The sequence below is a fragment of the Dermacentor albipictus genome, chromosome 1, assembly GCF_038994185.2.
Source record: "Dermacentor albipictus isolate Rhodes 1998 colony chromosome 1, USDA_Dalb.pri_finalv2, whole genome shotgun sequence".
In the NCBI taxonomy this organism is placed as follows: Eukaryota; Metazoa; Arthropoda; class Arachnida; order Ixodida; family Ixodidae; genus Dermacentor; species Dermacentor albipictus.
The window spans coordinates 480,063,360-480,090,086 of record NC_091821.1 but is presented as its reverse complement, the minus strand read 5'-3'; the positions used below and the strand labels follow the sequence as shown (position 1 = coordinate 480,090,086).

General features: G+C 46.1%; 1 protein-coding gene across 3 annotated transcripts in view; it reads left to right on the top strand.

Moving 5' to 3' along the window:
* LOC135901437 (2-amino-3-carboxymuconate-6-semialdehyde decarboxylase-like) overlaps nucleotides 1-26,727 on the top strand; it is a 94,825-nt gene that overhangs the window by 23,290 nt on the left and 44,808 nt on the right. For 2 of the 3 annotated variants that reach the window (XM_065431241.1, XM_065431242.1), the window contains exon 2: nucleotides 2,986-3,130. The exons of the other annotated variant lie outside the window; for it this stretch is intronic. In XM_065431241.1, the coding sequence (XP_065287313.1) occupies nucleotides 2,986-3,130 (145 nt within the window). The remainder of the gene's footprint in view (nucleotides 1-2,985; nucleotides 3,131-26,727) is intronic. 3 annotated transcript variants of the gene reach the window in all.

Genomic DNA, 26,727 nt, shown 5'->3' with positions numbered 1-26,727 from the left:
GCTTATCTACAACTACGCACGTGCGGATGTTGAAAAAATGAACCTGTTGCAGGAAACTTTCACAAATTGCTTTCAGGCCAATTTTCATAACCGTACGACTAACGAAAATTGGAAGTTGTTTCGTGACAAACTCAAAGAAATTGAAGATTCCTGCGTGCCAAAACTAACGATAAGTACGCGTACCAACAATCCTTGGTTCACCACAGATGTCAACAGGGCACTAAATAGGAAAAAAAGAGCATTTAGTAAAGCGGTTCGATTAAAAGAAGCTACAGACTGGGAAAACTCTAAAAACATTTCCAAAATAGCTGAAAAACAAATTTCTGAAGCCAAGAACAAACATTTTAATTTTACGCTTCCTAGTTTGATGAAAACCAACCCTAAGAAATTCTGGAACACTGTTAATCCTAAAACCGCTAGTACGGTTCCTGTTCTTTTGGACGCCCACGGCAGCACTCTGCCTATCGAACAGTGTGCACAACAATTCAATAGCCACTTCTCAAAAGGTTTCACGAACGAATTGCCCATTTACAATCCAGTGTTGCTTCCTGAGGCCGATATACAGATTCCGTTTTCACCCATTCACATATCTGCGCTTGGCGTGGCTCGGGCAATTGAACGCCTACCTCACCACACTAGCCCAGGACCCGATGGTATCAACGCGAAACTCTTAAAGATTACCTGCCAACACACAGCTTTCCTGCTATCTCTCATTTTCCAACAGTCACTCGATACGACATGTGTGCCAGAAGATTGGAGATCCGCTTATGTAATGCCGGTATTTAAATCTGGTGACAGATCCGTTCCTAATAATTACAGGCCAATTTCACTAACATCAATATGTTGCAAAGTACTCGAACACATATTATACACTAACATTATGACTCATATTAACCAGAACAACTTGCTTCATAACAACCAACATGGCTTCCGCAAACATTTATCGTGTCAGACGCAGTTATTTGAGTTAATAACGGACTTTCATCAAGCAATCGACTCTTCCTTCTACATTGACTCCATCTTTATTGATTTCTCTAAAGCCTTTGACCGCGTGCCTCATAACCGCTTGATGATAAAGATACGCAACCTGCAGCTGGACCAACGTACTACGCAGTGGATCAACGCATTTCTAACAAACCGCTTTCAGTCAGTTAAGTTAGGAAGCTTCTTATCAAGACGTACAGGCGTTGCTTCAGGAGTACCCCAGGGTTCGGTGCTGGGTCCACTGCTTTTCTTAATATATATTAATGACATCACGTCGAACATAACATCAACAATACGGCTATTTGCAGACGACGGCGTAATTTACCGAGCAATATCAAGCCCTTGCGACATCATTGCTCTCCAGACTGACCTTGATGAACTAACTCATTGGTGCGCCAGGTGGCAAATGGTTGTTAACGCAGACAAAACTAAACATGTCAAGTTTACTTCCACTGCTAACACAAGTCCTAATGCCTACACTGTTAATAATACTATCATGGAAACTGCAGCGTCGGTAAAATACCTCGGCGTAAATCTTACCTCTAATTTATCCTGGAGCACTCATATAGAACTGATTACTACCAAAGCCTTAAAAAAACTTGGTCTTCTTAAACACCGACTACACCAAGCCAACCAGGATACAAAACTTCACGCATTCAACATGCTAATCAGGCCTGTGATAGAATACGCCTCAGTGATCTGGAACCCTCATTATACCTATCTTATTAACATGTTAGACTTTATTCAAAACAAGGCTGCACGATTCATCCCTTCCCGTTACTCTCGGTATCAAAGTGTAACATTACTGAAAATATCGCTCCATCTCCCGCCTCTGGTCATGCGCAGAAAATTCAGCCGATTATCCTTTTTCCACACTCTCTATCACAATAACACACCATTTGCAAGTTCACATCTTCTCCCGGCGCCGCACACATCGGCTCGTGTAGATCATATGAAGAAGATTAAACCCATTTTCGCTCGAACAGAACGATTCAAATACTCACGTTTGGTCCTGGCTATCGAAGAGTGGAATTCGCTTCCTTCTAGCATTGCGGCTATCGCTGAAACATCATCATTTCAGACAGCTCTTTGGTCATACTTAGAAAATTCCAACGTAAAATGATGTGCGTCGTTGTTTTCTCTTTCCTTTTTTTGTGTGTGTGCCGGCCGTATCGTTGCGTGAAATGTTAGATGCCATGTTTTGGAACTTCTGAAGGTGCTTTTTTTTTCTTTTTCTTTTTTTGGAATTTGCTACATGTGCAATTTTCCAGTTCCTGTTCCTAGCCATTTTGTTTTTTTTTTCTTAATAACTTTTACCTGGCTTCTTAACTCGTTTATTTCTGTCTTCAGCCATTTATAACCTTTGTTGTATATTTATAAGTTTTCTTTGATGAATCCCCCCCTATGTAATGCCCGCATTGGGCCTTTAGGGTATTGAAATAAAAAAAAAATAAAAATATAGCAAGCTTTAGCTTACTTACAACCATAGGCCGGCCAAACAAACAAAACTCACTTAGGCTCACTCACTGAATATACATTTTTGCATAGTGTTTACGCAGACTCATTAGAACTGGACTCACCCAAGCTCACTCAGACTAACAGGTTGGCCTGAGCTTGAGGGAGCCTGAGTGTAGTGATAAGCGAGGTTGAAGACCTATGCTTAAAGTAACCATTTCAACATTGACAAATTGCCATATTACAATGGCAATGATGCATGGACAACGGTTGAATACATATGTAATTTGACACATGAAATAAGCTTCTAAATGTCAATAAAATACCGCCGACTATATGGAACACGGCTGAACACTAACGTAATTTCACACTAAACCAACCGACAAATTTGTCTGAGGCACAACCAAGGAGTGTCGTTGATTGACATTTTCCACGGACAAAATTATCCATCATTAAAAAATATCTCTGACAGTAAGTCGTGCAGACATCCTGTGCAAGTGTACACAAAATGTTATGGTGCGCTTTGCTCGCTCCCTGTCTCCCCAGCGGTATGGATACGGCGGCTGGCTCGAGATCGCGCACGAGGGCGAGAAGAGTGCCGTGTTGAGCTACGATGATGGCCGCTTCTTCAGGCGCGTTGAGCCCAACTGCTGGGATATCGACGACAGGATTGCCGACATGGACAGAACAGGTGAGGGCGCAAGTACAAGACCAGCACTTTGATTCCTTCTTTTCCAAAACGATGCTTCACTTGGCTACCCTCCCGAATTTGGCATGGCTGCTGCTGCTGCCTGTTGTTTGTTGCAGGGTAAGTCGGTATCTTGGCAGGTGTATTAGTTGACATATATATGAAAATGTCACATGTGTGCCTAATGCAAATACCTCCAAATAGCCTGGGGTAAAATTTGTATGCTTTGTACACATTTATTTACAGAACGGCAGAGAGGTCGGCCTCAGCTATAACTTGCTCTGGCTTGCTACTCTAAACTGGGCAAAAGGGACAGGGAGAAAAAGGGCTGATGAATGATTATGATAATTGAGGAGGAGGTGCGTAACCTGACAAAGTAGGACCATACAAGTGCGGCTCTCTGTGTAAAAAGAAATATATATGTATATATTGTCGGCTCATATGCATCTCTGAAGCACGCCAACCACTAATGAAACAGCTCATTAGATTCAACAGGTTGTTTCATTTAGTTTATTTTCTTCCATTTAACCTTTCGGTATGTGCCACTGGGTGTGTGTCTGTTCGTGCACAATCCTCTACTACGGGTGTGTACCACTGCGACACAATATTTTCAGCATACCTAAATGTCGCTTGAAGCGGGTTGCTTCGTAGAAGAGTTCGTGAGTAGCCTTCACGAACAAAGAAAGGTGGCGCCCGAAATAAAATAATATTTATTAAATTTAACGCAAACTCAGGGACGTAGTATGAGTACACAGATAAACGCGATAAATGTGCCAGAAATCTGCACTAGATAAACATCTATACCAACGGTGCAGGCTTATCAGGAATCGCTCACTCCTGCTGGGCTCCGGCCGCTCACACGCGCACTTCCGACAGCGACCTGCACCTTCCTGTCGAGCGAGCTGTTTCGCTGATGGCAGCGTCGACCAAAGTGCACGGTGCCGTTGCAATGTGCTTAATGTCACACGATTGGTCCTTCGACAAGCATGCAACTGCTCAATAGCGGATGCTCATAGTCACGTCACCGCGCGGTAATATCGGAGACCCCGACTAGCTGGATATACGTCGTACTTCTTCCTGCATACGCCTGTCATCACCATTCTTTCCTCGACAAGCATCATACACCTCATTCGTCCTGGCGTCATATCGGCGTAGACGTCTCGCACTGCGCATTCCTCTGATTTGGTGCTTTCATTTTGGAATACCTTGTGAGCTGTGTATTGCAGAAACACATCCATTGCATGACATCAAAGTCGTGGTCTTCGTAATGGACAGACATACGCTGCATCAGGTTGCGCCCTGCATAAAATGAACATACTTATACGCATTGCCATTTGTTGTGAATCGGATTACCTAAACATCACACACATTTCAGCATGTGCGTTAGATTTGCATATATTACAGCGATAGCTGTTATGGGTTCACTGCCCTAGTTGTTTCGATGTTCGCCGGTGTCCGTCGCCATCTGTCGCTGGAATCCGGAACTAGCTTGCGAAAAACTAAAAAAGAACTAGAATCCAAAATCAAGAAGCGGGCCGGCAAATGGAGTAGCACACTGGAATAGAAGTTAATTCTGGGGCACTATTTCCCCGTTTATCTAACTTCTATTAAACAGAGAACAAGAAATGTTGTTTCGCCGCAATAATTCAAACTTACGACCGACAAATTGGCAGTTGGGGATTTTACCTCTCAGTCACTCTGCTGCTGCTACAATAGTGGAGAATACTGATTCTGCAGAGCGTGATGATGACAGCTGCTGCCATGATTGCCTTACGCCCCCTCAACATCTGTGTACTGGATAGAGCTGGCGTCCGCGCTTTCTTCGCGTTCTAGCACGCCGCCTTCCAATTTGCGTAGCCGGTCCTAAATTTTATTCCTCTGCATGTAACGACGACGATTGCGCGCGTCTGTTGCGTCTTCAGTAGTCTTCTTCAAGCACTCGGCTTTTTATCGCCTCTACTGAATTGCGCTGACACCGTGTCCCTTTCCTCAAGAATATAATGAGTTTTATTGGTGGGTACACGAAATATAAATTTAACCGAACGAACACAACAGTAAGAGGATGAAGGGTCCTCTTAGTAGAGACCAGTGGCCAAGTCCGGATAGGTAAGAGGAAGAAAAGCCAAGTATTTTCACTCAAAGGTTAACGGCTTCAGTTTTCGTCAAGGGGGCTTGAGTTCGGCGGCAAATTATGCTGCTTGAATTTTACGCCACATCATTAACAAGCTACTCAGATTTTCTGCACTTTTCACATTCTTGCAACAGTAAACTCTGTCAAACGCTAACACGTGTAGTCGCAATCGCTAGAGTACGCTGCTGAATTTCATTTCTAAATTTTTACCTACACAGAGCTGGTCTGCTTGTCTCACCGACCTGTTTCTTTTGCGGGGAACACGAAACAATAGATCATTTTCACACTAATTGTCAAATATATTCTAATTTGCGAAAATAACCTAAGGAACCTTGTCCTGCCTTCTGAGGTTAGACCTAAATGCTCAAAATATCTATCTTTGGGACCTTGACCTTTGAGAACGCAGACAGGAAGTTTGGCGATGCCATCCAGTATTTTATTGCAGTGTTAGCGAGATCTTGACTATAATATCAGAAATTATAGTTTCGCTACGTTTCTCTAAAACTTAATTTTACTAGCTGTATTACTGCTTTTACGTATTCTTATTCTAATAGCATCATTAGCTGCAATCGGTGTAATAATTCTCAACTACCTATTCACAAATTTTATTAACAGTTTTGTGCATTTTGTTTTTCCTATTTTTATAATGAACTACCCAGTTCTTGGCCAATCCTCCAGAGTTAGTACAGGCCACTAGCGTCTAGGCTCTACATATCCTTCTTCACCACTTAGTAGAAACATGTTACTGCTGTCAATGCTGTTTGTCTTCGTTAAGGAGGATGAATAACAACAACGAGACCCCACAAGCTCGGCTTCCAAAAGCGAACGTGGCTCACATTTTCTGTCCTTCTGAAAAGGAAATGGCTCGTTCGCACCTACGAATGTTCGTGAAAAAAAACAACGCACGAAGCAGTCTAAGGCTTACTGCGCATTATACTTCGCCAGCTATGGCGTCCCTGATTTTCGTTATGGACGCAACTGTGATTTTTTTTGTCGTTTTGCTGAATGATAAGGTGAGCTCCTGCTACACTTTCTGCTGATCGATGTCAACCTCACCCGCCATGGTTGCTCAGTGGCTGTGGTGTTGGGCTGCTGAGCACGAGGTCGCGGGATCGAATCCCGGCAACGGCGGCCTCATTTCGATGGGGGCGAAAACATCCGTTTAGTTAGATTTAGGTGCACGTTAAAGAACCCCAGGTGGTCCAAATTTCTGGAGCCCTCCACTACGGCGTGCCTCATAATCAGAAAATGGTTCTGGCACGTAAAACGCCATAATTTTCTTAATGTCACCCTCAGGCTCTCACACATGTTACACCTACACTCACACACGACGTACATCTGCTGGAATGTCTACAACATGAAACTAAAAGATCACATTTGATACAAACTGTAATGACAATAGACGACAGGCTCATAAGCCTTAAAAAGATCCTCCAATGGCCAGCACACATCTTACGACGGCGAGCGCTACTCGCCTTCCACGGATTTCTGGAAGGAAGTAGTACTGCTGGACATTGTTTACAGTAGTTTACATGCCTTTATATTGCCCGAATCCATGCGAAATTCTGTGACCTGACTTGGTGTTTCTTGTGTTTATTGTATTGTATTATTGTATTTATTATTGCAAGTCGTCGAGGTCAGCGCTATTGTGTCACCGTGGCAAGGATAATTGCCAGCCTTAGTTCCCCCGCATGACGACGAGAAACGAAAACTTTCGGGCCTGCCGCGTTCACTGAGACCGTATTCATACTGCTGCGGCATGAGGACACATGCATTTGCTTGATGAAACGCAGTGTAACTCGTGAAGAAAGCCTCACCTAACCTTCTGCCGCTTCGCAGTTCGGTCTTCGTGCATGGAATGCAGCGCGAATTCGGTCCGCATTCCATTCCAGGCCACTTGCAGACCACTCCATATTGCGGAGCATGTTTTGAATGTGATGAAATTGTGAACACTGCAGGAATCACGTATTCGAGGTCTCGGAAAATATTTTGGCCACTAGGGCTTGCCTAAAGTCTCTAAGTGCAATAGCCATCTTGAGTTCCGCACGAGGGAGAATGAGGCTGCCATGTCCAGACATATATTCTCACACGGGTTGATCTCTGAACACAGGGACAGAAACCTGAAGTGGGTAGGCGTCTCGGTTTGCAAGGCGTCGCTATGTCAATCAAAGAAAATATTTTCTACCACCAGCAGGATCATGTCTACGTGTCGTCTCTCACACAACTGCAGAGCCAAAAGCCGCGCCCTGAGCAGAGTGCAAAAAAGTTCCGTGCGATGGAGCATGTGCCTCCTGGTTCGGCATTATTGTTCACAATTACACCGCATGAGCCGATACACTTAAAGTTTAGGCTTACAGAATCCAAGCCGATAGCGTGATGTGTGATAGCATTACCACAATGCAGCTTACCGTCGATGTGAGAGGGCTGAGCGTGTCGACAGCACTTTCTACTCATAGCTTGTGTTCGCATCGCCATTGGTATAGAGATGCCATAGCGAATAAAAACGCCTCCTGAACACGTCACTAATGAGGTGACGTGCTGAAAAAACAAATTCGCTCACAGCGTCGTAGCCTAGACCGAAGGTAGATCAGCGATGTGAGCAGCAAGTGGAGTGCTTGCGAAATCGTGGGTATTTGACAAGCTCTCCCTGCATAAGGCAGATTGCTCGCTTTAAAACTGCAAGCAATTCCCAAGGCTGGGGATGGTTAGCTGCCGAGCTTTCAGCTTCAAGTATCTCTGGCGGTGGCACGCGGCCTGCGGTAACGATAGGAGCTGGCGCCATATTAGGCCGGTACCAGTAACGCCAGTTTCTGTCGAATCTGAGCTTTCTTGATCCACGGAAGTTACGTTACGAAGGGAGTGCGTACGCCTACGCCTTAGGCATAGGCGTATTTATCAAGGGGCAGGGGGCAGGGAGCACGAGGCAGGAGGGGCACTTGACCCCCCCTCCCCCTCACTTCTGAAAGCAGGCTGCATGCTGGAAAGTGCAAGTAAACTATGATGTCGAAGCTAAAGTGTTTTTCTGATTAGGGTGGCCACGTAAGAAATACTTTCGTTTGATGGCGTTGGCTCTAGCCTGTCTTTTACTTTTGTGGTACATGGGATGCATCTTGCAATTCGAGAGTGCATTTTATCTGAACGGAATTTTTTCTATCAATCAGAAACGCCATAAGACGTTTCTATAGTTGGTTTCAGCGATGTCGTGAGTTAACTAAAAAAGACGTGGTTTGTTTATATTTGGCGAAAATAATAGGTGCGTTTGAAAATAGTTAGGCAAACTTCAAAGACAGGGGTCTAATTATGACATTTTCAGTAAAATACGCGTACAAGCCATCCGTACATTTATGAATGTGTTTTATGAACAAAGCAGAATTTGTCCCGCTGTCCTGGGAGAACTATAAACTCAACCAATACGAAATGAAGTGGAAATTGAGGGGGAGGGGGGAGTGGAGGGAAGGTCGAGACAATGGTAAGTTTTATGGCGAAGTAACATGTGTGTTCATGAATTACTGACTTTTTAAAAACTACCAACAATAAATGCTCCAGAGCATCACATGCTGGCGAGGTTTCAAAAAGAAGAGTCACATACGGTCAGCTTTTTAGAGTGTACGATATAATTACAGGAAACTGAAACTTTTATTGCAATTGTTTTAAAGAAGCACCTTTGCGGGAAATTGGGTTGTAATTCTCCAGAGTCGCACGCATTTACTGTCTTTATTTCTTGTGAATATATTCCAAGTAATTTATGTTCATTGTACTTCATTCCGTATAACCTCTACAATACTATTACCTAAATTAGCGATATGCAAGTACAATTCTTTATTTAATTGTTGACATAGTATATAGCAAATGCACACTTTTTTATTTGCGCTGTACTGCTGCAATTGGGCGAGATCAGGGGCCTCTGTCAGGCAAGCATTCTCTTTTGTCACTGCATCATCACGAGATTTGGTATAGCGGAATAACTTAACGGAAATTCAATTAGTTTGGCGAGCCCTAATGGTTCACCATGAGTGATTGATCAATACGTCTCCCTGTTAAGTATCAAAAACCTGGAGGCTTGCGAAAAGGGTTCTGCTGAAATTAAGGACGACGCAACGAGCTATGGAAAGAAGAATGATGGGTGTAACGTTAAGGGATAAGAAAAGAGCAGATTGGGTGACGCAACAAACGCGGGTAAACGACATCTTAGTTGAAATCAAGAAAAAGAAATGGGCATGGGCCAGACATGTAATGAGGAGGGAAGATAACCGATGGTCACTAAGGGTTACGGACTGGATTCCAAGGGAAGGGAAGCGTAGCAGGGGGCGGCAGAAAGTTAGGTGGGCGGATGACATTAAGACGTTTGCAGGGACAACATGGCCACAATTAGTACATGACCGGGGTAGTTGGAGAAGTATGGGAGAGGCCTTTGCCCTGCAGTGGGCGTAACTAGGCTGATGATGATGATGATGATGATGATGATGATGATAACTCACAGACGCACTATATCACTATATATATATATATATACATATATATATATATATATATATATATATATATATATATATATATATATATATATATATATATATATATATATATAATTCTGATGAAGGCCGGACCCCTGCCGAAACGTCAATAAACCGCTTCATACGTGCGTCTACTTCACTGTGAATATTTACCCGGACCCAGAACTGCTTTCTTTCTTCTATATATATATATATATATATATATATATATATATATATATATATATATATAGAGGGAGAGAGAGAGATAGAGAGAGAGAGAGAGAGATGACGCGAACCTACGCAAACAGACCCACGAACATGGACTGTGTGCCAGCTAGTGCTACGATTTCACGGGCCACTTAAAGCCAACAAAATCAGTGCGTGCAAGCTTCGACAGCTTTAAAACACAACACGGCAAAGATGTGGCAAATGGTAGAAGCGGCAAATGACATTCGGAACCGAAGCGAAATGCCGTTAACCCTTATGCTGCACGGTGAGCAACCCCCCAAAATAGCATGAGTATGTTGTGATCAACTTCGTTGCTTACGTGTGTAAACAACATCGAGTGCAAGAAACACTGAGATGTCAAAGAGATAGTATGGGAACAAGAAGTTAAAGCCGAGCAGCGGCGATCCATTGCTGCCGTCCATCCAGCCCGTGTGGCCTCGCGGGGAATGAGTAGAACCAGGCACACGATTGTTTTTCGACGTGCCTTGAGTCTTTCGCCACCATACACACTTGACGGGCGTTGCTTATTTCACTCTGAAAACGCGAATGAAACAGAGACGCACGAACAGCGACGCAGGAATTTACGGTGGACGAAAGCCTCCTTCCAGAACAGGCATAGCAAAGCCGCCACAGGTGGCGCGTCCGTCTGCGCGCTCTAGGCGTAGTCCGGGGGTGACAGCGTATTGTTTTGGTGCAGTTTGTCGGGGTTTCTTGGAGACATTCCGCGAAGTTCAATTCGGTGTAGCTGTTGTTGCATTTTAAGACTGCTTAACCCTACGGCAATGATGGTTTGACTTGACATTTCAGTTGCATTTGTTTGCGACAAAGCATCACATAGGCTATGGCTGTCAACTTTTACGAAGCTCCCACGCCATAATGACTTCTACCAGGCACATTGTAACTATCTACGTAAGGTTCTTAAGCCAATATTTTTACTTCAGTTTTTGGGTCTAAGACGTGTAGTTGTAAAATTAAAATAAGCCCTCTACTGTAATAATTCGCTGAGCCACTGAACTTTCTTATATGAATGAGCGACTAGTGGTGCAGGCACTGTTTCCTATCGTAAAGAAATATATATTCACGTCATCGTGTTTTCCTTCGCACTTCTTCAGCGAATGCCGTGTAACAAGGTTTTCAATATTATGATCACGATAATTCACAATATTATCTCTACATTGCATATCAAGACCATAGGGTGGCATGATCTAACTGGCTTTGCGGGTCTGAGGATGGCCTTTCATTTGCGAAGTAGAAAAGACGGGAGGCTATGATAGATGTAACCTTATAGGCGACTTCATTCACTCTGGCAACGACTCTTAAACTGAAGAGAGTTCGCTTGATCTGCACTTTCTTTATTTTGCTTGACGTGTGCGTAATTAGCCGTAAAATGTGATAACTAACGTACGCCGAGTCTCCCTAACTCCGCGTTGGCCACGGAAAACTCGTTACCGTTCTTTCTTTCTTCCCCGTGTGCTCAGAGTAACATCGATATATACTGAAAACTTTTCTCAGTTTATTTTTCTTACTCCTCCTACAAATTCCGTTCTATATTCGGGGATTTCAATATCCAGTTTAACTTAGACAATCCATGCGACCCCTTGGTAATGAAATGCATTCTTTTTTTAAATCGTTCCAGTTCGATTGTGCTTATCACAGTACAGCTTCCTTAAAGTATTTATTTTACATAGAAGCCTCTTTCGCAATAAATATGCATAACGAGTGACGGCTTTCATTGCAGCATGGGTTTTCGATTCGCACTATGATTCCCGAGTGGAACTATTTCTTTGCAAAAACCGAAAAAGAAGCGCTGACATTACTTGTCTGTTCTTCCGTTTTTTCCTCGTCAAAAAGTCGTACTGTTATATTTTTAATCACACAGAGCCAACCAGCCCAATCTTCGACGTTGCAGGTCGCGGGAGGACCGAAGTGAAGTCCCCCGGAGACAACTACAATAAAGATAATCTTTCTGCCAGTCTTCACGATAACAACCACACGTGTGAATGCCCCTTTAGACACTTGTTTTCCTGTTCTCGTAAACGTGGTTCATTTACTTTTTCTTGGCCTTATCGCTACTCCAGCATGCTTGCACTGCGGGGTTTCGTCGCTTCTATTGCGTTGCGCAGTTGAGTAATCTGCGATGCACCCGTGTATTTTACCCTTGCCGCTGCTGGCCCACCGTGATCTGTCACGATGATCAAACTGGCACCGTACCTCGCAATTTGCATTACGCCGCCGGAAACAGCGCAACAACTTAAACCTAAGGCAGGCTTTCTGCGAAAGCAAGTCATTGTTATAGCAGAAGCACTCCTCACGCTCACCTTGCGGCTTTCTATCAACAAAGCGTCGATGCGTTCCGGTATGCAAATGAGACACTGCTTCTCTGTGACACGCCTGCACACATCTGCTATGCACGTAGATTCTTTCGACACTCTTCTCAGGCCGGTCTGAGTCATGGCTGCAAGCAGAATTACAGGCAAGCAATGAGCCACTTACTACCTCTTGTTCTGAATTGTCTCTCAATCTAATACGAGTAGCATCACTTGTCATGCGACGTTTCTTACCAGTGGGGAAATTGATTCTCACAGGAGTCAATAACGATATAGACTAGAGAAAAAAAATTAACAATAATAAGACATGAGCCCAAGTGTGGTAGGACAAAGGACAAGACCGGTCCTGTCTTCAACTGTGCTTGTGTTCGCGTCTCGTTTCTACCGAAGATGCGTTTAACAGCTAGAAAGCGCGCCCATTCCGTTGTGCCAAAGTGATCACGCCACCGCCTTATCGTCAGTTTCAACCTCACCCCATGCATGCACTGCGGCGACAGTCAGAACATTTTTGCGCAAACATCTCCAACCCTTCAGAAGCGCCATGTGTCCGGTCTTGGTATACTCTTCTGCGTGGGTAAAAGTTGTAGAAATAATGTTTTTTTTTTTTTAGCGCACAAATGTTTTTTGCTTAGAACTCCTATTTCTTGTCGAAATAATTACAGCAACATGCGTCAAGCCGGTACGAGGGAGAATCAACGAGGAAGCATGGCTATAGAAAAAAAGCTATGACTAAGCTGGCAAACCAGTTTCTTCGCTCTTGCTGCGGGGTACACTGAAAGAAAAAATTGCCAGCTGAATGCTTTCGTTACGTTTATTTACTATGTATTCCTATACATTTTCTCAATTTTTTCAGCTCTCCTTTCTCATCGCATTATTTAGGGACAAATTGCCACTACTTTTATTCTTTGAGAGACTGACTAGTGGTTTAACATGTTGTGCGACGCTGACGGAAATGAAATGACCATGATTTTTACTGATAGCACCCAGCACGCTGCTGGCGATTTAAGTAGGGAATTCAATTTTAAATTAGCAAAGAAAGTTTCAAAAACCACCAAGTGACGCGGCCTGGCGGCGAAGAATTGGAACTTCAGATCTAGTATATGACTTTACTGTACGTAAGTCCACTGCTATTAAGTATGGCATACTTACTTCTTAAAATTGCAGTTCGTATATTTTGATGCTTTAACGTTTTTTAATGCGTATTACGAAGTTAGAAACTGCACGCTAACAAGTGATGGTGTCTTCGTGCTAACGAGTGGAGCGACAGAGCGGGCACAGCTGTTCAATGCATAGCGGCGCACATGGGGGCTGTTGTACGCCCGCGCGAGTTTCCGAGTCAGTACCCCAGCTACTGTGGCCTCTCTCGGACGCAAAATGCCACTGTCGAATTGTGCCGTGAATGGGTGCCAGCATCAGGGTAATAGGAAGGACGACGACGAAGTTCGAAGGAGGCTTGTGGGCTTTTATGGGTCCGTCTTTTCCGAAGCTTCCGTGCCTTTTTTGGTCATGTTGTGGTGCAAATTTGGTACAATTGATGCTGGCACGTCAAGACGATGTCAGCGACTCTAGCCGGAATTCTGACGGCTAGCGCGTTTAAGGCCACAGTCCCAATGCTTTTACGAATATGACGCACCCTGTCCGACTCAGCCATAGCATCACTGACTCGGCGACAGAGTGCAAGCACATCCTCGATGTACGATGTGTATGACTCACCGGAGTGTTGTTTGCGAGCATCCAGAGTTTTCTTCTCAAGGGCAGAGCGAACCGCCGGTGTTCCAAATATTTGTGGAAGCTGCCGCTTGAAGGTGGTCCAATCGGAGAAATCAATCTCATGGTTTAAAAACCAGGTCTTCGCCACACCCGTCAGATAGAACGAGACATGGCGGAGCTTGAGTAGGTGATCCCACCAATGAGCAGAGCTTACGCGCTCGTAATGTAATTGAGTCCAGCCAGTCCTCAACATCTTCACCGCGAAGACCAGCGAACATATGGGGATCACGGTGGTGGCCACTGATGATCAGAGAAGGTGCGGCTTGCGGTGTTGAGATGGTTACAGTAGAAGCACCAGGCTGCTCCTCCTGCAACATGTTGGCGGACAGTCGGCACAAGCGGCGACATGAACGAAACTCCAAAGAATATGCCAGGCGTGCAGAGGACGGGGGACCAAGAAGCTCCTCCACCACTTGTGACGTTACAGTTAAGGGCCGACCTTTATTGATCCTGAGAGACGCGGCGAAAGACCCTCGGCCCAGTCCACTATGATGACGCGACTACCCGCACGATGAAGAAGAGGAGCACACACATGATGATGATAATGTACAGATGACGAAGAAGCGCACAATAAATGCCCGCAATATCATCGAATCGGTGAAGACTAGATGATTCAGCGGATACCTGATTTTGAAGTGGGCCACCCCTTTTTTCGACTTAATTGGAACTTTTGTGCTCACGCCACACTGGCCGAGAGCTAGCGTCTGGTAGACCTAGCGCGGCGGGACGCGCGCGTCTGACAATGCACGTTGAAGGGGAAGTGCTCCTCGCGGAGGACTTTACTGAAGACCTGGGATGGCGGACAGTGTCCAGCCAAAAATCTAGAGTTACGAGGAGGCCTCGATTGGGTGATGCTGGCTCACAAAGCGAGGTGCCTGAACGACGGGGCGCAGCTGAACGGCGCGGAAGCTCGGCAATCAAGAATCTCATTGTGAAGGCGTCGCGCATGCCACCGATGTCACAAGAACACATCAAAATAGTCATTCGCCCACGGGGTGGACTGAATTTGGAGAAAGTTAGCCCTACAGCGGTGGGCAAGGCAATCATAGAGGCGGCAGGCCTCAGTATTGAGCAGATTAGGGAAGATGCTGTCTGCCCTAACTTTATGCAAAATATATTGGTGGCTAGAACGCCAGAAAGGAGCAACGCTGAACGATATGTGTGACTCAGGTTAATCAGAATGTCAGAGAAGGATATTGAAGTCAACGCGTACGATACGGCCCCCAACACTACGTGTAATGGGGTTGTTCGCAATGTGGACATTATAGAAGGCTAAGCGACACTTGAGCGGAACATCGTTAACGATCGCAATCCGCTGGCTATGGCGGCCAAAATAATGAAGAATACAGGATCAGTTATCATTGTTTTCGATGGGTTAAAAGTGCCCAATTTTGTCAAATATGGGCCAACCCTGGTCCGGTGTTTCCTGTATCGAAAGCAGTTGAATGCATGTTATGTGTGTGGCAAGCTTGGACATCATGTGGATGTCTGTCCGGCACCCGATTGTTTTGAATGCCGAGAATGCGGGGCTCGGAACCCTGAAGAGGATCACAACTGTGTGCCTTGCTGCCAATTTTGTGGTGGCCGAAACCTGACCGCGGATAAACAATGCAGACAACGGTACCAGCTTCCCTACGTCGTGCATGTTCGACGACAGGAGAGAGCCAGGGCGGAGCTAACGGCGGAACAGGAGGCAGCCGAGATGGTGCAGCTGGCGAGTGCCCGCCAACGCTCTGAGGTGCGCTCGCGCTCTAGGAGCCGTTCGAGGCAGCGGCCGTCGTCTGGGGCTCCACCCACCAGGAGCCGCTCCGTTTCTAGGTAGGCGTGGGTGCACTTTCCGGCAGCTGGTGGAGGCGGCAGCGCAGCTGGAGCCCATACCAACTGGGCTGACAAGGTCAAGGACGGCACCAGCGCCGGCCGAGCCTGTGAGCAGCGCCAGGAGCATGTGGACGGTAATAGGAGTAGGGATAGAATTGCGCAATTGGAGAAAGAGAATCGTAGCTTAAAAGCATCCATTGACGGGCTTATCAAAGATATAGCTGAACTTAGGAGCGGCTTACCTTCCGGTAACACCGGTACTTAGGACAGGCAAGCATACATGATGACTCCGTTGAGGTACCGAGGTCTGGCGAGGTTGCAGAAGAGAACATGGCGGACGCCTGCTCCGAAAAACAGGGCCCTATCCTCGACGGTGCGGATTCAGGGTAAAGTCGGTTCCGAGCTTGAAGCAATGATGGCGGCATTGCAAGAAAGTGTAAATCAGATCACTAGTAGACTGGAGCGGATGGAAGAGCAGGAAAATATCACGGATCAGAGATTAGGCAAAATTGAAATATATCTAAACGAGGCGGTGGTCCCTGTTATGGAGCGGGAGTGCTCTTGGCCGCTTGTCCCGCAGTGTAAGTCGCCGAGTGGACTTGAGCTCAACACTAGTTCACCGAATCTCCGTGGTCAAGATGGCTCTACTAAATAGTCCATTTAGTATTTGGCAGTGGAATTGTAGGGGGTTCACTCATAAGAAGGCGTCTCTGCAGCAGTTTGTTAGAACGCGCGGCGTAAAACCCGAAGTTACTATGTTACAGCAAACACTGGCGTCTAATGTGACCTTAACGGATTTCAAAGGGGAGGTTAAGGATAATGAACAGGGCAGAGGACTTGCAACTCTCATTAATAGGAGGTTGTCTTATATTAGACATGAACTTCACATGGCGAATTTCAAGACTGAATATATTATGGTGGATGTAATTTTAGGTCGGCAAAGGTCATGTCAGAGGAGCGTTTACCTGCTTAACCTGTACAGTAGCCCTCGGGACACGAAACAGAGTTTCACATATCACTTGACCAACGCAACCAGCCTGGCTAAGGATGCGCCATTGCTTATTGGAGGGGACTTTAATGCACCCTATCATGTATGTTTATAGCACTATTAAGGGGTAGAGACTATGGCAGCACGTACTAGACTTGCATTTAACTCCGATTGCAGACCCTTCGTATCCCCTTGGATGTGGCACGTCGACATGTAGAGATTCGACACCTGATCTCACTTTTGTTCGAGGGTGGTGTGTCCGTCCTGGTCCAATTATAATATAGATTTTGGTAGCGCTCATTACGTGCTTATGATTACTTTGGCAGTGGCTTATAAAAAGGAACGCACATTCAGGATGGTTGATTGGGATTCCTTTAGGAAGCGACGAGCTCAGAGAATCGAATGTGAGGGAAATGAATTCACCTTGCAACAGTGGACTAGTCAGCTTAAAAGTGACGTCGAGGCGTCCACTAAAGAGGTTCAGACCGATATTGGCATGGAACACATGGATAGTCACCTGGCGCATTTGTTGGGAGCGAAGCAGTCGATGTCAGCGTGATGAAAGGGTCAGAAATTGAATAGAAGGCTTAGAAAGCGTATAGCAGCGGTAAATCAGGAAATAGAAGACCATTGTCGGGTACTGTGGAAGCAGCAATGGGACGAAGTATGCAATTCTACTGATGGTCGCATTAAGAAGGGAGGCGCGTGGAGTTTGGTAAGACATTTTCTATATGAGACAAACGCTAAATATAATCAGAGGACTGATAAGTAAGCTGGTCCAACATGCGTGTCGGGACTCCACGAAGCAGTAGTTGCTTATGGATTTGGTTGAGAGATACTTTCCGCTGTAGACCTGACACGATACATATGACGTGATTTTGGAATATAGTGGGGAGGAAAATACAGTTATGGTTGAGGGATTTACTGAAAGTGGTATAAGGATGGCGCTGCAGAACCTTAATGGTCGATCAGCATCAGGGCCGGATGGCATTACGAATAATGTTACGGAATATAGACGACGGGTCAACTGAGTTCCTTATGCGGCAGGTCAATAGCCGCTGGAACGAATGCTCTTTCCTGCAAGAGTGGAAACTTGCAACTACTCTTCTGATACCCAAAGCGGGCAAGGCCATATGGCTTGAAAATCTCAGGCCCGTTTCTCTGACATCGTCTTTGGGGAAAGTCGTTGAGCATGTCATTTTAAGTAGGCTAACGCGTTATGTTGAAGGCAATGGGGTATTTCCCCACTCGATGATAGGATTTCGGCCCGGCCTCTCGACTCAGAGTGCTATGATCAGGATTAAGCATAAGCTTCTTGACCGGCAGACAAAGGATACTAATGCATCAATCGAACTTGATGTGGAAAAATGCTTTCGATAAAATCCGACATTCTTTCATTCTAAGGGTGCTATCGGACTTGTATGTGGAGTAGCGGTTTTTCATTTTGTCAACGTTTTCCTTATGGATAGAAGGACATGTCTCAGGTTTGGGGAGATAAAGTCGGAAGTCTTTAAATTGGGTTGCCGTGGTACTCCACAGGAATCAATACTCTCGCCTATGTTATTAAATCTGGCGATGTCGAAGTTGGCTAATACACTGGACACTGTCCAGGGTATTGGATATTCTATCTACGCGGATGACATTACTATATGGAGTGTCGATGGTAGTGATGGAGAGCTTGAGGCTAGGCTGCAGAAGGTGGTAACGCTTACGGAGGAGTATCTGGGTCTCATGGGGCTCAAGTGCTCCACTAAAAAGTCGCAGCAATTGACCTTCAAATCTAAGAAGATAGGTCGTAGGCCGAAGGGTTGGGTAGCTGATGTTGAGCCTTGCATTAGAATTCATACTAGGGAAGGGTCGGTGATATCCAAAGTTGAAGCAATCAGGGTCTTGGGTTTTGTACTTGAAGCGAACGGATCGAACATTAGAACCATTCAGCGAATTACCAAGACGGAGGCGGCCAAAAGACTTATAAGAAGGATCTCTAATAAGGAGAAGAAGGTGCGATGCGCTTAGTTCACGCATTTATTATGTGTCATTTTTCGTACGTGGCAGCTATGCTAAATTGGAATAGGGGGGGGGAGAAAAATAAATTAGAAGCATTAATCAGAAAATCCGTCAAGGCTGTGCTTGGTCTGCCTATGACTACGTCAAACAATATGTTGTTACGACTGGGTTTGCATAATACTTTAGATGAAATTGCCGAGGCTCAGCGTACTGCACAGAGGGTTGCTAGGTACACCAGCGGGTAGGTATATTTTAGAGTCAATTGAATCGGTGGCTGTGTCGCACAATAGGGCACCCCTACACGAGTTGAACGTGAACCTTAGGGCAAATATCATGGTTCGTCCGTTTCCGCACAATGTAGGCGAGCGGGTCGCGAGAGCTAGGGCTTTATTGCGAGAGGCAAAGGATCAGGACGAGGAGTCTGCGTTTGTTGACGCCGCATGGATTAATGGGAAAAATGCTTATTCCGTGGTGGTGGTGGTAGATGGCAAAATGAGTGTTAGAAATGCCGCTTCCATTTATACCAAAGATCCTGGGGTTGCTGAGCAGGTGGCTATAGCTCTAGCACTAATTGATTCAAGAAGAGTTTTGGTGTTTATTGGCTCGCGATCTGCGATTAAAGCCTTTTCTAGAGGACTTGCTGCGGAACCGGCATGCAGAGTGCTGCAGAGTAGGGATATCACTTCGCATACAGTTACTTGGTTGCCGGTGCACATGGGGACAGTGGACGGAGCCCCACGTAACCTCAACGAGGTGGCGCGCAGGCAAGCACGAGCATTAGTGTGCCGTGTACTCCCTGAATGGGCTGAATCTCCCGCTCCTGAGTTCAGGGACCAACTGTTAACCTACAACGAGATCATCACGCACTATTACTTAGGACGCAGGGCATTCCCCCTGCCACGTTCTAAATTAAATAGGCCACAGGCGGTTACATTAAGGCTTCTGCAGACACGAACGTAGCCTAACCCTGTCGTCATGAATAAAATTAATCCGGACTTCTGGGTTCAGTTTATTGTAGTACGTGTGGGGGTTTGCTCTATTTAGAACACATGCTTTGGCGCTGCTTGTCGTAGGCCAATGACGGTTCTGAAGGTGAACAGTGGTGACAGCGGATGCTGCACAGTGAAGTGGTGGAGGACCAACCGGAGGGCCCGTATGACAGCAGAGGGGCTCGGCCTCTCTGTCCTGACGTGGGAACGGCCCGCATCTGTCCCAGACTGATCCCTCAGGACCTCAATAAAGTTCTGCATACCATACCATATCAGGGTAATAGCACTACTGGAATACGCCAACCATTTTGCTCGGCGCGGCTAAAAATAAAAGCCTGGCTTATGCGGCCAGCAAAAGCATGGCCTACGAGATCGGTTTGTGTTACTTGGAGGTAGCCGTCGCTGAGGCGTAGACTCGGACATCATGTTTTACCGTAAAAATAATTTGACGCTTCGTAAAACATGAACCGCAAAAACATCAGCTTGATAAACCAAAATATTACGTTCTTACAGCGAAAGCTGTGCTTGCCGCCTGCTTCCCATTAATACCGGCGTATGCTCGCTATCACGCTCACCTCTCACTGCATGTAGCATGTTTCTTGAGCACGACTACACCCTCAATGCTGATCAGAAAATACTATAGAAAATGTTCCACGGCGTTTTCCGCGTTACAACCCGCCACGGTCGCTTAGGTGAGATGGTGTTTGGCTGCCAAGCACGAGGTCGCGGCATCGTATCCAGGCCATGGCGATCGCATTTCGGTTGACCCGAAATGCGAAAACGCCCATGTACATAGTTTTAGGTGCACGTTAAAGAATTCCAGATGGTACGAACTATTCCGGAGTAGCCTCTTGACCTCTTGATTAGCCTCTTGACAGCTGTAATATTCCGTGACACCTAGCAAAACTACTGCAGAAATTGCAGCGGTTACTTCCAGATGGAAGCTAGATAGAATGGTAGAGAGGAGGGGGAGAGGAGGTAGAGAATGAATGGAACCGACGCAGTCGCAAAATGAGTGATTAACAGCGTTGCCACTTTTCGTTCGCAGTTCCCATACAAGCGGGCGTGAGGGCGTGAGGGGGGGGGGGGGCGATAGGGAAAAAGTGATGTGAGAAGGCGAGAAAACGGTACTACTATATACACGACAGCGCTTGTGGGCATACTGGAAAGCCACCTCGCCAGTCTGTGCCTCTTGTGGTGAACCAGAGACTCTGGCGCACCTCCTGCTGGCCTGCCGTGCTCACCTGCAGCACCGAGGCCGACTTCTGCAAGAGTTCCACCGCCTGAGGCTCCCATGTTCACGACAGGAAGATATCCTCTTGCCCTGTCGTAATCAGCTACCGGCCTTCCCAAGTGTCGTCGAGTACCTCGACTCGTCGGGGCTCTCTCTACTGGGCCACCTCCTATACGGTCTACCTTCAGCCTACTCCTCCGGTCGAACCCACTGGGCCCTCACGGCCGGGCTGCTCTGATGCTGCTGGGACGACCTTCCACCTTTCTCCCTCTTACCCTCTCTTTCTTTTAAGCCCATCTCCCCCACCCTGCTGGCGCTGAGCCGTGCTCCCGCATGAGTTGCAGAAGATAGTGCCAGCCTTTCCTCCTTTCCCACAATAACCCCTTCTCTCTCTCTCTCTCTCTATCATACTGGATTGGCTTTAGTTCTAGGTACGGTGACAACCTCCTTCTCCCTCTTCGGACTTTCCCTTTCATCTATGTCTGCTTTGTCGGAGCTCACCCCCTGAAACTTTCTGTTCCGTGTGAAAGAGGGGCTGTTTCGTAAGAAAATTTCAGTAGAGGGGCTCGACTCCCAATCTGCCCCCTCCCCTGCCTACACCAATGACACTGGCTTTCCTTTCACTAAAAAATAGCTCTAGTTGCGATGCAGAAGGCATATAGGTTCGCCCTATTATTTACGTGCTTGATATCATTTCCCCATACATTACCTATATTTTTAACTTATCTTTGTCAAGCGCCATCTTTCCTAAATGGATGCAAATAGCCAGAGTGTTGGTATTGTTCAACAAAGGTGACGTTAATGACAATAAAAATAAGAGACCCATTTCTATATTACGTGTTTTTCGAAAGGGCTAGAAAAACTAATACTAATGCAGGTTTCAAAGTTTTCTGACAAGCACAGCCTAATTTCTCCAGCCCAATTTGGATTTAGGAAACGACAGTCTACGGAATTAGCACTACTCCATCAAAAGTAATTTATTTCATCACAATTTCAAACTAAGAACATTGTACTTGGTATTTATATTGATTTTACTAAAGCATTTGATTGCATCTTTCCCTCTGTTCTACTTGATAAGCTTGAAACCTACGGTATACGAGGGCACTGTGTAAGCCTTGCCAAGTCTTATCTTGATAATCGCTATCAATATGTTGAAATAAACAATAGCCGCTGGAATTTGAAACATATCACCAGAAGCGTTCCTCAGGGTAGTATTCTTGGCCCGTTCCTGTTTATTGTATATATGAATGACCTAGTAAATATCTATAAAGATGGCAAATACGCAATGTACGCAGACGATGCAAGTATATTTTTTTCATCGCCTGACTCTAGTAGCCTTCAGAATAAAGCTAACACTGCTCTGAAAATTCTTTTCATGTCTGGTCAAAACAAAACTGTCTAGAAATCAATATAAACAAAACAAAAGCAGTAATCTTTAGGCCGAAATCTAAGCAAATAATCTGTTCCATCAACCTAGTTTATGACGATGTAAACATAGAAATTGTAGATAGGTTTAAAACACTTGGTGTTGTTTTCACACAAAGTATGATATGCGACATGCACATGGAATCGATATTGGGCCAATCATCTCGTGTAGTTGGGATGATGATGAGGCTAAGCCCTCTTTTACTTTACAGAATCAAGGTTCTTGTTTACAACACCCTATTTTTTCTACATTTTATTACTGTCCCCTCGTGTGGGGTGCCACATCATGTACGAATCTAGAGAAGATACATATATATCAGAAAAAATTTCTCCAAGCACTATTTAACTTACCTTGCAATGCCCACACATGAGACTTCATTCCGAAAGCAAATATAATACCCCTGTTTAACCTTCTATATTTGCAAGGTAAATCAAGCTTTCAAATGGGAGGTAAAAGAGAATTTAAAGTTTCTTCATGAGTTATCTAATCTCAACAGGAATACACATTATTACGTCACAAGGTGTACGGAACAGTGGAAGGTGGTCACTTCGCGAGCCAATTATTTTACACAAAAGAGATCATGCGCACTACGAACGCTTTTAAACTTGGTTCTGAAATCAAGTCTTGATGTTTATATATCTGATGTACGAGCTGTCCGTGAGCATTTTGTCACTCAGTCTTAAATAATTGAGCGCTTTTCAGCATATTTGTGCTTTTGACTTTATTTTTTGTCCATATGTCACATGTAGTCAATTGCTATATATACGTATATATATATACCCTGTTCAATCGCTGTTTACCTTGTAAAGGAGGCTGCGGGCTTTAGTCAAGTCACTTGCCTCTAAAGCGACTTTTACCCGCAGTCTCTTCCGTTACTGATGGTAATAAAGAAGTTACTATTATTATTATTCTGGCAATGACACGGGCCTATCCTGAAGGTGATCACATATCATGTAGAAGCAGCGCTGACGTAGAATTTCGCTGTGAGGCTAAACAGTCGTTTCTTTATATATTGTTACGGCGCAACCAAGAGTGGCGCCAGTCAGAAGAATACGATTTGACGTGTGGAGTTGGAATCGCTCTCGACCGCCATCTTGTTTATACATCGTTGTCTCTCGTGTAAATATTGTAAATGCATCTCTATATGTGACTTCTGGAGCGTAACAAATTGGTGGAAGCGCAGGGTACCTACGAGAAGCAAAAACGGAGCTTCATAGCGGTCATCACCTCGGACTGCACAACATGACGGACGAAACAGGACCCGACATGGCACAGCCCAAATCAACGCCTACAACACCGACGGTTGTGCCGACTCAGCCGCGGGATTCGGGAACGTTCTGCGGCATCCACTACCTGAACGTGGAAGACTGGATCGCCACGTATGAGCTTGTAGATGCCCACAGCCAATGGGATCCGACGATTGTGCTGGCTAACTTGGTCTTCTACCTACAAGACACGGCGAAGGTGTATATGACAATCACGAGAAAGAGCTTAATGACTGGGAGACGTACAAACAGTAGCTGAGGGATTTGTTTGGCCGTCGAGCTGGGCGAAAGAGCACGGCTAAACAAAAACTAGCGACCCGCGCCGACAGGTTCACAGAAACATACGTCTCTCACATACAACACGTGCTGGCATTGTGCCGTAAGGCCGACAGTGATATGGCTGAGTCAGACAAGGTTGGGCATGTACCGAAGGACATCGCTGATGATGCTTTCAACCTGCTCATGTGCAAAAATTGTGAAACAGTACTGGACATCATAAAAGAGTGCGAACGCTTTGAGCATGTCAAGAGCCGCCGCATTGCAACGCCATTCGCACGTCTGCCGAACACAGCTGCGACATCCTCTTGTGACAACAAGCTAGTAGTGCAGCGACCATTATTATCACATGACCTGAGGCAGATAGCGTCGCGAGAACTTTAAGCCATGGCACCTACAGCCTTCTTACCCACCCCAGCGAGCCGCACAACTTACCTAGAGCACCATTTGTGCAGGCAATAGTCAGTGAAGAGCTGGCTAACCTTGGAGTTCATTCTGTATGTGCCGTTGCCGCTTCACACCTGTCTCATGCTCCAGGTCCATCTGCTGGTCCGCGGCATCCTGCACGCTATACCAAAATCCAGCCGGGTGGCCAACCACAGACAATCGGGCAATTTGTTCTGCCTGCCGGCGTGTCGGTCACTTTGCTCGCCATTGCAACAACCATAGTGTCTCCTCTGCGAACGTCATTGACCAGTTATTATCGCCCTGAACTGAGTGAGCGTCGTTACCATCCTCCATTGGCATTGCAGCAGCCAAACAATGACCCTCGTGCTCCTTGGAATAGTCTCACGTCTTCCTTCCGACGACACCAGTCCCTTTCGCCATCAGCTCGTCGACCATCGTCCCTGTTCATCTACCCCCTCTGCACTTCACGGATGTCAGTGGCAATGGAATTGGGGCTGTGCCTGTTCAATGGCAGCGTAGCGCCTAGTCTCGCCTGTATATTGTATCTTACCAATTCATTGTATTAAAAGAATAAACTGAAACTGAAACTAAAACTGAAACGCAAAGCGTGTAATTCTATACATCAGCCGCCTCCTGTCATCCGCCGAGAGGAATTTTTCAAAATTCCCTAACTAGAGTGCCTGGCGTTAGATTGTGCAGTTCCCTAATTCCGCCCCTACTTATACGGCCGCACATTTTCCGTGGTTATCGATAAGCACGCTTTGTGCTGGCTCTCCTCCCTTGAAGATTCCACTGGACGATTGGGTAGATGGGCGCTACGGCTCCAAGAATATTCATTTGCTGGTTTATACGAATCAGGTCATTTCAACAAGCAAGCCGACTGCCTTTCTCGTCATCCTATCGACCACCCTGAATATGATACGCATGACGGTGATTCTTGCGTCCTGGCCATTTCTGATCTCCACTACAACCGCACTGAACAACGGCGTGATGACTACTTACGCGTTCTCATCGATCGTCTCCATTCTGGACAATGGGAGCCTACGCTGCGCATGTTCGGGCTACGCGAAGACGTTCTCCGTCGCAGCTTAGGCCCTGTAGGACAAGAATTTTTACTCGCTGTACAACGCCATCTCCGGGCATCAGTTTTTGAGTAGTTGCATGACGCCCTTACAGCAGGCCACCTCGGCGTTTCACGTACTTACGACCGCATACAGCGCCGCTTCTACTGGCCAGGCCTGTACCGCTTTGTACCGCTATGCTGCAGCCTGTGGGCTCTGTCTGCGCCGCAGAAAAGCTTGCTCTGCGGCCCGCTGGACGCCTTCACCCACCATGTGCCCTCACAACCATTTTTTTCGCGCTGGTCTCGATTTTCTCGGCCCTTTTCCGACGTCGAAATCTGGCGATAAGTTGGCCGTTGTCGCGACTGATTACGCGACCCGGTACGTAATCACGCGAGCTTTGTTCATAAGTTGTGCAATTGAGGTGGCAAATTTCCTTTTACATGACGTCATCCTCCGGCAGGGTGCACCCCGGCATCTCCTCCGCATCTTGTCCCGAGTAGTTGAAGACCAGCTTCGCTCCTGTTCTGCCGAGCGGAAGCTTTCTGCCGCCAATCATCCGCAGACAAACCGACTGACAGAGCGGCTGAGCCGTACGCTGACACACATGCTCTTTATGTACGTTTCTGACGACCGCAGTGATTGTGACATAAAGATTGTGTTGCGCAATAAAACATAATAAAATATAAAATAATTAAAATAAATGTAAAACTAATTGGGACAGCAAGTTACCCTTCGTGACCTTCACCTATAATTCGTCCCGTCACGAGGCCACTGGCTTTTCATCCTTTTATTTTCTGTTCGGTCGCCACCCTCCTTTGCCCTTTGACACACTGCTTCCTTCCTGCACGAGCACTCCAACTGAATACGCTCAAGACGTCTTCGCTCGGCTCACACGGCATGCCAGATTGCCGGCTCCCGGCTCACTGTGTCTCAGGCCGCGCAGAAGATCATTTTCTCCTGGCTCTGTTATCCATCTATGGACACCATGTTGCCGCGTCGGCTTATCTGAAAAGCTGCTGCTGCGCTACACATGGCCCTACACGATATTGCGTCAGTTTGGCGATGTGAACAACGAGATCGCTCCGCTGAACTCGCGTGCCCCCACAGACGTTGTGCATGTGTCCTGGCTGAAGCCTTTGCCGCGAGTTCACGTCCCTTACAGTTAGCGCCGAG